This window comes from Dermacentor andersoni, chromosome 11 (assembly GCF_023375885.2).
Source record: "Dermacentor andersoni chromosome 11, qqDerAnde1_hic_scaffold, whole genome shotgun sequence".
Classification (NCBI taxonomy): Eukaryota; Metazoa; Arthropoda; class Arachnida; order Ixodida; family Ixodidae; genus Dermacentor; species Dermacentor andersoni.
The window spans coordinates 90,847,390-90,860,533 of NC_092824.1; the positions used below are offsets into that span (position 1 = coordinate 90,847,390).

Below are 13,144 nucleotides of genomic sequence, written 5' to 3' on the forward strand. Positions count from 1 at the left end.
GCGACAAAATAGAGTTCTTCGCATGGGAGCAGTACAAATATGTACAAATGAGGCGCGATTTCACGAAGCCTTATTTTCACAAATCGTCTTCCTAACACATGAAGTTATCCCGTATAACATTTGGAATAATTAATTTATTCCATGTAAAGCGTCGCAAATCGAGCGCAACTGCAGGGCGAAATGCGCGGAGTGACACTTGTACAACCGCACTACTTTTGTAGCTTCTACAGCTATGCTGGCCAAGTCTGCGAGGGACAATGGCCTCCGAGATTGTCCGCGCTTGCTGCAAAACCTGCCAGCGCCTGCAATCTCGGACGCCATGAACTGAGCATAGTAGCGCCGCACTGCGCGAGCAGTACTCCTTTCTTTGACTTTTCTTTTTTCTCCTGTGGCACACTCAGCCGGCTGTTGTTACCGAGTGGCTGTCGCGAATCTCTTGACGTCGTATACTGCGCAGAATTGGCGAGTCGGGAGTGCGCGATGCAATGCAACACGGGAGACACACTCGAAGGACAGGCGGTTGTGTCTTAATTGCACCACCCAGCGATAGATGTGGGCTTGTGCGATTTGCTCATTTGCCTTCGACAGTCTTTTTCTCTCGCGATGTCGTTCATCTTTGACACATCAGAAGTGATGAGGGGAAAGAAAGCCGGTTCGTCGTGTTTCGAATATTCATGTCACTTTCTTTTTTGCTTTGTGTTGGTTTCGTTAGCACTATCCGCCATCCGCAGGGTAATTAACGCAGCAACACTGTATTCCTGGTAAGCGAATCAATCCTAGGAGAACTCCGGTAAACGGGTTGGAAGCCCCACTTTTGCGAGGCGCCAACCTTTCGGCAGAGAAACTAGTTTCGGTCGCGCTGGTTATCCTTCGGGCGATTTCCGTAAGCCTGTTTTTTTTATGCGCCCCCCATGCAGGAGGGACAAGTTTGCTGAATAATGCTGTTCGTTGACGCCGACCTGTGACGCGGCCTCTCGGAAAGCGTTACACACGCTAACGTATTATGTAAATTTCCGCACCCTCATCGCCTTCTGCAGTACCGCGTCGCCCGATGAGAAAGCGTTGCAGACGTGCAAGCCAGTATCAGCATTATACTGTATGCGGTCTCCCGCAAAAGTGTTAAAGGCCACCGGTCTCGGCCGCTTGAACCGCATTAGCTCACGGTTGGAGCGGTAACCTCAAGTTTTCTAGAACTTTCCGTGATATATCCGGTGCCTCGTGGTGAGCGTGTTAGAACGAATCCCTGCCTCGCCGCAGACCAACGTTGGCCGGCGCAGCGATAACGTAGAGGAGCTGGCATGCTTAGGCATTTACATCTTATGCACTATAGACTTGTGTTCTTCCACGTTCCGATTGTGTTGAGGTGTGCTTTCGCCAGAGCTTGCGTGCGTCGCACATTGTGAATCGCACTTGCCTAGAGTGGTGGAGTGTATACGGCTTTATATCCTCCCGAGTTCCAAGGTGTATTAAAGTTCACAGATCTTTGTGACATTTTCAGAAGTTGATGTTTACGTTACAGAGACGAAAAGTGAATTTCAGTATTTCACAATTATCCGTTGTTTTAGCACAGCATGATGTCCAATATATTGGACACTGAAACTCTACCCGGTCATTTTAGGGTAGTGGGTATGCAGTAGCAAAGGGCAAATTTAATAATATAAATGGCTTCAAAAGTACAAAATCTGTTTATTAATCAAAATTTCATCACAGAAAAAGAACGAGCGATAAAGTATGAGAAATAGGACTTAACTTTCGGCGGTCGCCGTAGAAAGCCGTGCTGCTGAATGTCGCCATTGCAAACACCCTTGGTGGCCGAACTACTAATGCATTTTCAACAGAACTTCATAGGTGGCGCTAGTAGGTGTCTGAAATATTGGAGAATTCGGTTTTACGGGCTAAAACATGCGGCGGCCTGGGCAGTGGCGGTGTATTTGATGTCCAATATATTGGACAAATGCCCCATAGCCGGAACTCAGGAGGACTGTGCTATAGTGCCTTCAGTGGCTACACAGCGACGTAGTTGCTGGTTTACAGGTCTGTTTGTACCTGTTTGTTCTACTGCGGCACATGGGCCGAGCTAGCTGCATGGTCATGCGTGAGCCTGTACTTTCTTTCACGAAAGATAACGACCTCTTGGCCACTGTAGACAAGCGTGACTCCCGCTGTAGCGGATTCAGCGTCTCGCTTAGTTCGGTTTGGATCGCTGTACTGCGATTTACAGTAGCTGTCCTCGCTGTCCGCATGAGGACGGGTTTGAGCAAAAGGACGGGTTTGAGCAAAAGGACGGGTTTGGGCAAAAGGACGGGTTTGGGCAAAAGGACGGGTTTGGGCAAAAGGACGGGTTTGGGCAAAAGGACGGGTTTGGGCACAAGGACGGGTTTGGGCACAAGGACGGGTTTGGGCAAAAGGACGGGTTTGGGCAAAAGGACGGGTTTGGGCAAAAGGACGGGTTTGGGCAAAAGGACGGGTTTGGGCAAAAGGACGGGTTTGGGCAAAAGGACGGGTTTGGGCAAAAGGACGGGTTTGGGCAAAAGGACGGGTTTGGGCAAAAGGACGGGTTTGGGCAAAAGGACGGGTTTGGGCAAAAGGACGGGTTTGGGCAAAACGACGGGTTTGGGCAGAAGGACGGGTTTGGGCAAACACGGCGGCAGCGACCGCATTCCGGTGGCTGTCAATATGCAAAAAAAAAAAGCTCGTTTTACAGTAGTTTGTGTGCACGGTAGAGAGCCGGACGTGTTCAAAATGAAAGTGCAGCCTCACCCCCCACCAACAGTGTCCCTCATATTAAACCGCTTTGCAATTTGTAGGCGTTAAATCCACCACCCCCTTTTCTTTTTTATTTCGACACATTGCTGCACCGTCCACAGAATACCACCGCCTGCTTCGGTCGTTTACGCGTCTCGTTCGCGTGTTATTGTCGTGCCAAACTGCTCCCCACCGGCCTTACAGAACCATACGTATCCGTCGGCAATCTTAGCAGATGCTACTATACTCGGTCTGTTTGTTAGCGTAAGCCAAAGCCGAAGCTCCGCGAAGCTACAATGTTTTTCCCTGAGGCCCTGCGGTGTACTGTGTCGTTTCATCACTGTGACCTTATAGCGCCGGCGTGGCCCGACCGTATATTGGGTGCGTGCGATCCCTTCTCAGGCTGATACTTGTTGATTGCGTCTGCTGCTTTACTGTCTGCTGTATGTGAGGGAGCCGTTCCATGCAATCTCCCGAGGAGATGCGACTATGCGACCTGCTTATTGTATTCATCTGCACCGGTAGACGTCGTCGTTTTGTGCGTCGCTAACGCGCACCCTATTTATTTGTCGCTTGTCGTGCATCACTCTTCGCGCACTCTAATTGACCCCGAATGTACTCCGACCCTTTGGTTCATACGAATGGGCTCTCATTCGATCGGTAGTTCTGTGTGGGACGTATTCCCTTTCAGCGCATATGTATGTAGGTTACCTTGCGCAACTGTTCGTTTGAAACCGCTGGGAGTTTACTGACGTTTGGACAGTCAGTGATTCAGTCATCGGCAGGTGTCATTCCGTTCGTTCTCGCTATACGCGCTACGCTCGGTTTGGAAAGTTCCGCGCATCTTGTATATCGCATCTTGTATCACGCATCTCCGTCCGAAGGCATATGTACGTATGCCCATGCGCCCCTCCCCCCCCCCGCCCCCCAATGTTGTCTAGGCGTTCGTCTAACTTTGCATTATTTCTTCTCGCATGCTTATTTCATAGTGACACTCGTTTATCGCGATTTGCAGTGATTGATTTCTGAGAACGGAAAAAAAAAAATGGAGAAAGAAACTGAATCGCAAGGAAACCTTTTCGCCTTGTTTGCTTCCCATAGAGTACGTGTGTCTATCATCGAGATGCGTCTGCCGGATTTCATTAGTGAAGAATCCGTGACGTCATTCATGCCCGATCACATGCCATGCAACAGCTTCGATCATTTAGCGCAGCGTTTCGCTTCATTAACGTAAGCTTCGTTTTCGTAATCTTCATAACGTATAGGCTTCGTTTACGTTACGGGCACGCTGCGCGCGCTCGTCTTGCACGCATGTGATATAGTTATTGCGACTCCTTTCTCCTGTCCTTGTCATGCTCGAAGGTTTTACGGGCCTGCGTGCAATCTTTCATCTACAACCTTGAATGGCCCTTCTCGAGCGGTGCCTGATTGTTGCCGAGGCAACTGACACGCTGTGTCGCAGCCGGAAAGGAGCCGTGTCGCGCTTTCCTTTTTCGAGCGTTCGAACCTGTACCAACTCACTCGCCTGTCGATCCTATATACTGTGAAAGAACGTGATCATTATAGGCGGTAGCATGTATAATGGATCTGTCATTCCTGTGCCGTGAAAAGCGTATATGTCTGATTTATTTTGGTATTCCCCGGGGGGTCGACAAGAAAGTGCAGATGTAGCGTGCTCGGGGGACTCTATTGCAGACAAGCGCTGACTGAAAAAAAAAATGTTACTAGTACTGTAAAGAAATTTAAGCGAAAAAGGCAAAGGAGATCGTGACTGCAATAAAGAACCAATATTGTTCCGCGACAGCTAATACTACACACCTGAAAAGCCATGTTGTAGGCGATAGCCTGCGTGTGGCCTCTTTACACCAGCCATCGATGGTGCATTTTCTAAGCGCGACCTCCGTACTGCAGACGTAGCAAGCCTGCCGCCCTGAATAAGGTTCTTGACTGTCGACAGCTCGTGTGTGACTCTTCGTTGAGAGTGAAATGCGCATGTAGGTGAGCTCCTGAGCATAAGTCGTCAGTATCGTATTCCTGAACGCGACCGGAACACTGTCGTGGCTGCTAACGTGCCTAAATTAGAAGAAAGAAACTGTTCATTAGATGCACGATATCCACATATACAGCCCGTTCAGCTCACGCCTTGATTAGTACATATATGCAACTTGCTAGTGAAGCTTTAGCACGTCTCGGCTGTATATAGCTTCGTGGGCGATAAGCCTGCGGCTTTACTAGCAATAGATTGTAGAAATCTGGCTTACAAGTAACGCCCGGCGCGACAGTTATAATCAAGATGCCTGACCGCTACAGGAATACCGTTGTGCATGGCCCTTTCGTAAGGAGCTGTTTGCGCCATTAGATAGTACTCCGGCAAACGCAAGCGATCTGGGCGTTTTACCGGATGAGCAGAGACGTTAACGTGAACTGCCTGCACGCTGAGGACACCTAGTGGCACATAGCTCAACTAGGGAAACACAGCTAATGTTGCGGTAACCAAGCGTATCATACCTTGCTGGTGCTGTAAATATTCGGCAGCAACCCGATTACACATGTCGATCCCTAAAACTTGCCCCCGCAGCAAAGTAAACTACAGCTGGTTGCCGTAATATCGGCTGTCTTTGTTTGGTTGAGCTCTGCGTCGACAGGTGTCCTCAGCATGCTGGCAGTTCACGTTCGCGCCTCCACTCATCCGGTAAAACGCCCAGTCCGCTTGCGTTTGCCGGGATACCGGACGCGCTAAAACTCTCTCAGCTTGGCCTGAACGCCGTGACCGCCACCAAACCGGCACAACTAAAAACGCCCGGTCATCATTCTAATCGATAAACCCGTATGTTGCCCTTCACCGGAAATGCGAGAACGCGTACGTGTTATCGCCCTCTGTGTAGCCGAACCTCGCCACAACTAAAGCGCCGCGACGCAGCTGCGGCGGCCGAGTGCCTATTGATACGAAATCGCCGTATCTTTTCTTTTACCAGATTGTTCGTGTGCGATTATTTAAACCTGTGCGCGCCAGTTACAGCCCGCGGTATCTCGCCCTTACACCTTGTTTGCGAAGCTAAAGCATTGATATTCTCGCTGCTTTCTTTTTTTTTTTTTTTTCTGCTCACCTAGGATTTCTAGGAAGACCGGTGCTGCGAAAACCCTCACTCTTCGGTGGCTACACGGGGCCCACGACTAACAGGCTCGTTAATCGCAAGACTCGAGCGCCATTAACGGCACACTTTGCCTCCGCTTTCCTTAACGCTGCACTTTCTTGCCATAAACGAGCGGCAGTTACCCGCTTCTTCTTGTCATGGGTGTATATATACACCACTGCGCACTTACCGCGCTACGCGGAAATTTATTCGCGACGAAGCCACGGCATCGACGACGAAAAGGGAGGCCCGAGGTATCGTCGCGCGTGCGCAGGTGGGCGGCAGTTGACATCAAGAAGTAATTACGACCCACGCAGAGAGCGCGAGCTGCCACGGCACGAAGGCGACATCCTTCTTTAAAGCGAGCACCGATACGACTCTCGGCGCGTATACAGCCTGACATGCAAAGGGGGGCCCCTCAGAGAAAAGAAGCCGTTAGCGTTTTATTTACGCCGCTCTCTGGCATTCGACTCGGTCGCTGAGACTGCTGTTGTGTACGCGCGAGGAGACTTTTAACTGTTTCGACGGTGCGTGTCGTACGCGTTGACTGTCCCTGCGTCGCTGTAGCTCTTGGGCCTTGTTGCTATTAGCTGCCGCAAGGGGGCGCACCTGAGTGGCCGAGTTGCGCTTTGTGAGGCTAATGATTTGACACAACGCTTCGAGGAAAGAAGAGAAAGCGAGGAAAGAAGAGAAAGAAGTCGGGGGACTGCAGCAGCTTCGAAAGGAAGCGCTGCGTTTGCCTTGTGTGTGGTGTCCTTCGCGCTTTGCCGCTGTGGTTGACGCGGTAGAGTGATGAACATTTCTTCCGAATGTTGTCGGGATCCACGAGTGCGTGCGTGGAAAGATTCGAGTGCGGTCTTACAAGTTCCCTTCGGCGTGAGCGTGCGGATTGCCGCCCTTTGGAGTAACGCGAAGACCGGCGAAGTTTGCGAGGCTACTGGCGTAGCTGTGCGAGGTTACCGATCTGTCTTCGGCCTTTGTAAGTTGTGCAGCCTGACGATTTTCTTAGCGAGCGGCTACTGGTGGAAAGCCCGCAGAACGTTGACTTGTAGTGCGCGCATGCGCGAGCATTGCGTCGACGATGCGCGAAAGCCAGGGCACCTCTTCGAGCTCTGTGTTCAGACTTGGTCTTGTCCAAATTAGGTGGACATTCCAAAGCGCTTTCTCCATGAAACCTGGGATCTTTCGACTCATTCGTAGGATGCAGGTACTGTAGGAATTTCAACTGAGGACGATTTTCTAGTTGGGGCGTAGTTTGTCACGATCAGTCAAGTCGAATAGACGAATAGATGTATGAACAGTGCACGATTATATTTCTTTTCGTCGCCAGGCCTCCGAGCATGCGTTGTGTAATGGTAGATCATTTGGCCTCAGCGCACTGGTCGTTTGGCTCCGCCTGTTATTTTAGAGGCGCTAAGCCCGCCGTGTGAGGAAGCTTATGCGATAACGAATTTCGACGTTCTCTATATCAACGTCTCACTTCGCAGTTGCAGTGAGCTTATTTCTTCGCTTCTCTGTTGTTCGCAGGAAAGGCCGTTGAAAACCTGACCCAAGCCAGTGACCATGGCCCGCAAGCAACTCCTGGTAGCCTGGAAGGCCCTACGGAGGGTCCTTCTACTGGTCTGCGTCTGGATGGGCGTCTGCTATGCCGTGTTCCACTTCACTCACGGAGCCGGCAACTCGTTCCTCATTGGGCCCTTTCAGCGATCCTTGCTACAAACAGCAGCGCCTCCTGAACACCATGTACCCGTGGAACCGGTCAAATCCGTGCCCACCTCGAAACCCGAGTCCTCCACGGCTTCGCAACGCGACACGACGCCCGACAGCAAAGCACTCCTAAACCTGCGTCCGCACGTCGACATATCTCCTTCCGTCTCCATGAAGGAGTTCCTGTCGAAGCTCTCGAACATGTCGAACATACCCAGGGCCTACTGGGAGAACGGTCGCAAGCCTCCCATCAGCTCCAAGAGTTGCGTCAAGTATCCCGAACTGTACGACCTGTCCTTCAACAACCTGTACTGGCAGAAGCTGTCCACCCGGAACGGCACCTTCTACATCTACGGCGCGTACTTTGACAACCGGGTGCGGGTTGGCAACGTTCCCCTGGTGCGCATCCTGGTCATGGCCGACAGGATAAAGCCGCCGCCGACGTTGTGCCAGTTGTGGTACAACAATGGCGCCTATCCCACCATCTCGACCACCAAGTACACCTACGCCTGGTACTCCAAGTGGGGCAACTACCAGGACGGCATCCTGCAGCCGTTCATCGTGACCTGCAAGGCGCCCTACCTGAACCCAAAGCGCGAAGCGCCAATGTCCGTCTCCTTGGTGGAGAAGCAGTGCGACAAGCCCACCAACAACGTGCGCGTCGTGAACAACCGGCCGGCCGTCAAGCAGGACTTCGCCGTGTGCGTCAAAGGACTGGACTTCCTCAAGGACGACCTGAGCGTGCGCCTCATCGAGTGGATCGAGCTGCTCAACATCCTGGGGGCCAAGAAGATTTTCCTGTACGAGCTCGAGATCCACCCCAACATATCCAAGACGCTGCAGTACTACCAGCAGAAGGGACTGGTCGAGCTCACGCCGATCACGCTGCCCGGGGGCCAGCCCAACCTGCCCGGCCTGCGGCACAACTTCCTCAGCATGAAGCTCACGCACAAGCGCCAGAACGAGCTGATCCCGTACAACGACTGCCTCTACCGGAACCTCTACTCGTACGAGTACATCGTCCTGCTGGACATCGACGAGGTCGTGATGCCCGTGCAGCACCGCACCTGGAAGGAGCTGATGACCGACGTCGTGCCGATGGCCCTGCAGCAGAAGAACTACACGAGGGCCAGCTACAACGTGCGCAACGTCTACTTCCTCGACGACATGATGAACGACGATGCCAAGCACACCGTGCACGAGGTGGGCATCCCGGGCTACATGCACATGCTTCAGCACGTCTACCGCGCCAAGAACTTCACCAAGCCCGGCTCGTACGTCAAGTGCTTCCACAACGTGGAGCGCATCGTCTCCGTGCACAACCACTTCCCGCTCAACTGCTTCGGGACGTGCACCACGTACAGCATCGACACGCCGTACGCGCAGCTGCAGCACTACCGCAAGGACTGCGTGGGGCCCCTGAAGAAGAGCTGCAACAGCGACTTCAAGGTCTACACCGTCAAGGACACCACGATATGGAGGTACAAGGACGAGCTCATACAGAGGGCCACCAAGGCGCTTAAAGACCTAGGCTTTTTCTCATAGCATCTAGTGATCAAATTTTAACATTACGCAAGAACACAAATGATACAACGTGCCAGGACCACGTCTGAACATGCGGTGATTCGAGCGCATACTTTCCGGCTTCGACTTACTGCTGGAAAGCGGCGTCGCAACAAGTCGGGACTCGGCAGTGTAATCCACGCAGCGTCTTGTGATCGAGCGTGTGGTGTTGCTTGCACAGGGAGTCCCTGCCAGTCGTTCGTGTGCCTGCGGTGTGCGTGTGTGATGTGATTTTCCATGCGGCCTACAAGTGCGTATGTCTGTGCGTGTGCGCCGAGGGCACTTAAGGACATCGGTCGCGCTGTGTCGTAGCGTCTAGTGATTCTCTGTGTTTGTACGCGTGATGTCAGCTCGAGCGCCTCTGGTTTAGTGCCTATAACGTGCGGGTCGTGCCCTTCGCTTAGTGCGTGGTTACAGACTGCGAAAGGTAACCCTGGGCTCTTAAGGGGGAGTACGCACGTCGCTTCTCACCGACTGCCTCTAGTAATTGCGAATCGTACTGTTGTGCGGGGAAACCTGCCTGGACGCCGTGTGCTTTATGTCGTGCCCGCCTTATCTGGAGTGTATTAGCACCTTTATCGACGTGCTCATTTTTTTTTCATGTGCCATAGCGTTCCTGGTCTGCCGCGCGCGTGGTAAAAGTATAACGACTGATGTTGTCGCGCGTTGAAAGGAAGCGTATACGTTTTTGGTTGAGCCTGGTGAACACTTGAGAAACTTGTTGAATCTTTTGTTGCTAGTACTGTCAGTCTTGTTTGTCAAGTATTTTTTTTTTCGTCAGCTGTACAGACTACGTCCCGTTTATGGTGCAAGTTGCGAATGGTGTTTTTTTGTCACATTGTACAAAGACTAACACTCATTTGTGACGTAAGAGTCCTGCAGATTGCGCTTGGAATTATTGTTTTGCGTGAGTCGTAGCCATGATGCATTCATTCCGATGGTTCTAGATGGCATAACTGTGGTCGCGCGATCTTTTGTTTTTTTATATGCCTTGTCTAAGAGCGCCTGGTAGATGTTTTGGTTTAGTTATCGCGTCGTTGTTCTCACTTAAGTGTGATCAGTGCATCACACCATTTTTTCTTCCTCCGCCTTTCCACCTGCCGTTGCGTCGCAGATGTGTATTTATTACTGTGATTCCGAGCCCAGGACGTGGAAACCTCGGGCGGGCTTAGTTAAGGTTTATAAACTGGAGTGGCATCATAGCTACTCCTGCCCAGTATTCAGCGCCGATGTCTGGCGTTTTTTTGTACATAAAAGAAAAATACATTCAGGAGAATGTTCTTTCGAAGAAACGTGCTGGTCATAACTGAGTTCATCACTGTAGAATCCTTTTTTTTCTTTCGTTTTTTTTTTTTTTTTTTGAGGAGGTCGCACGATGTTCGTATGCGAACGTGTGTACGCAGGGGGACGTGGCGTAATCGCGTGACATCCGTCTCTACGAGTTGTCGCTACAATAAACGTTTTATTTGTTAAAAAAAAACTAACCGGCCTGCTGCTGTGCCTTGCTTGTGTTGTGGCGTTTGCCAGTCGAACCCAGCTCAAGATATATATTGCACGAAGACTAACAGTGAATCCTTTCCTCTCCCTTGTCGAGTTGTGTCTCGCTTTGATTCTACTCGACGTGTTTTTCCATTATCAGAAAACGTGGATTGGACGAGCGCACACACCACCGGCTGTGCTTGACTCGCATAGAGAAGTGAACAACTAGTCCTCAAAGATGTACTTGTGAGAGTATTGCTATGTAGACTCTAAACGTCTTAGAACAGTAGAGAACAACACTTGCGAGCACAGGTTTGGACGTACATTCGGGCAACATGTTTTACTTTGCGGTCGATGGGAGTTGTCCAATTAAAGCGTGACATCGCGGGCCGATTGAACAGTGCGTATGATATTTTTCAGCACTGCAATAAGAATAGTACGATAAACGAAGCAAATAAAACTGCTTTTCTTTTTGTAATTGTGGAGGCTTATTCGTCTTCACACTCGTCGGGGTGGCTGAATGGTCACGGCGTTGCGTTGCCCAGCACGAGGTTGCGGGTTCGCTTACCGACCGAATTCCGATGGAAGTGGAACGAAGAAGCGCTAGCGCACTGCATCCTGGGTGCGCGCGAAAGAACCCCGGCTGTGGTAAAAATTATTACTCGCTTAAGATGTGGTACAGCCACATGATTGCACACCGAGAACTGTCCATCGTGTAACGTTTCAATTGAATTCAGGCACGCTGCGGCTTATACGAAAGTGACCTCGCCGACGAGTAGGCGAGGATGGCCCAGAACAGCGCCCTGCGACTGTGCGTCCAGTTTTTTTCTCGATCGGACACTAACGCTCTGGTGCATACATTATTGCGCGAAGACCCTGGAACGTACCGGACGCTGCCAGGTCCCAGTCATTGCCGTCTTAACGGACTCAGCTCGAGGTGTACAACTGTAGATACCGCCCACCGTGCGAAAGAAGTAACGCAAGTTCGCTGCACAGGTTACCACTTTGTGTGGCGTTCACTTGGCTCTACCGACATCTTGCCGACCTTGCAGACAGTCCGGACTGCGAGGTGTGCGAGGTAACCGAAACTGCAGAACACGTCTTGTGCCTCTGCCCGCGATATGATGTAGAAAGACGATAAACTGGCGGATTGTTTGTTCAAGTTCATCCATTAACCTTTCTTTGTACGAAACAGTTCCATTGAAGAGTGGGACCTTGGCCGGGACCCTGTCGTCGGCGTGATATCCTAAATGCTTTCATCTCGCAAGACAGTTGTGTAGATTTAAGACTCATCAACGCTTTTCCATCTCTTTTTCACTACCAATTTCCTTCCGAAATGCTGAGTAGCAGGTGAGAACTTCGATTTAGGCGAACCACTCAGCGTTTCTATCATAATAAATTCTCTCTCTCTCTCTCTCCGAGGCACTGTGGTCTGAAAAAAAAAAAGGGAATGTGGACGCAATCTGGAACACCGCAATTGCGGAAAACGTGACTTGTTCCAGCCTTCAAAGCAGTTTTGGAAAGGAGCCTGAAACCGGAGTCTCGTGGTCTGGGTGCGACCTCAGAGATCCTCGTGCGGCCTGTGGCACATCTAGGGAAATCTACGCTGCTTCACCCTATCAAACTTACTGGACCTAAGAGGTTTGAAATGTTTGTAACACTGTGTCGCACAGCTGAGGAAATAAACATATTGTGATCGTAGTACTCAGATATTAACGTGTCTCAGCGTGTTCCTCTTCAACCACCCCGTTTCCTTTTGCAGCCCGCTGACCCGCGCAGTCCACGGAAACTCTTGCACTATATATATCCCACATCTCTAAAAGGTTGCCTGTGCCGAACATATGTGAAACCTCCTTTTCCAGTGAAACTGTCTTTCTTCGGTAACGTAAAGGTGGATCTGTAGACATAATATATGGCACGAGCAGGTATACTGCAGGTTTTTGGCCAGTAGGGTGCAGTAAGTGCAACGAAATTTGCACAGTAGATGCCCGAACAGGGACGTTCGTGCAGGGAGGTATAAAATGTATTTTTAAAACTTCCACGGTTTTACGCTGTTCTCGTCAGTGCAAAAGAAAATAGCCTATACATTCACTGTTAGTTTCATGCACGGAACTCTATGCATTCGCTACCGTATTTGATGTGTTGTACTAGAATGGGGCAGCGCGTCGTCCGTACAGCAAAACAATGGGAAAACCGTGGTCGCTTCAGCGATGACGCCACCAGGAAGGCGCTGCGATCGACCGGTGTGCCTAGCTTGTGAAAATTAAATATATATTGCAAAAATTTCTGCTTTAACTAAAACGCTCTCAAAACACAATTGAAATTATTATAATTTGAAAAAGGAAATAATACAAAGTGTTTGGATATATCAATAACGCCGTCTAAGCAATCACAAGTCATGCCGTGTTCCTGATCGTCTGCTCAGTGTTTCGGTTGCAGGAGACAAACGCTCTTCTGCTCGCTCCCGTTCGGTAGGCACACATATATTTTTGTTCTGAAAGTATTTCGAAAGACAC

The 13,144-nt window shown here is 50.6% G+C and overlaps 1 protein-coding gene across 13 annotated transcripts in view; it reads left to right on the top strand.

Annotated features, from left to right (window-relative positions):
• LOC126539023 (uncharacterized) overlaps nucleotides 1–12,338 on the top strand; it is a 240,793-nt gene extending 228,455 nt beyond the window's left edge. For all 13 annotated transcript variants that reach the window (XM_055075141.2, XM_055075140.2, XM_050185710.3 and 10 more), the window contains one exon: nucleotides 7,407–12,338. In XM_055075141.2, the coding sequence (XP_054931116.1) occupies nucleotides 7,443–9,131 (1,689 nt within the window). In that variant the 5' untranslated portion in view covers nucleotides 7,407–7,442 and the 3' untranslated portion in view covers nucleotides 9,132–12,338. The remainder of the gene's footprint in view (nucleotides 1–7,406) is intronic.
• The last annotated feature ends 806 nt before the right edge of the window (nucleotides 12,339–13,144 follow it).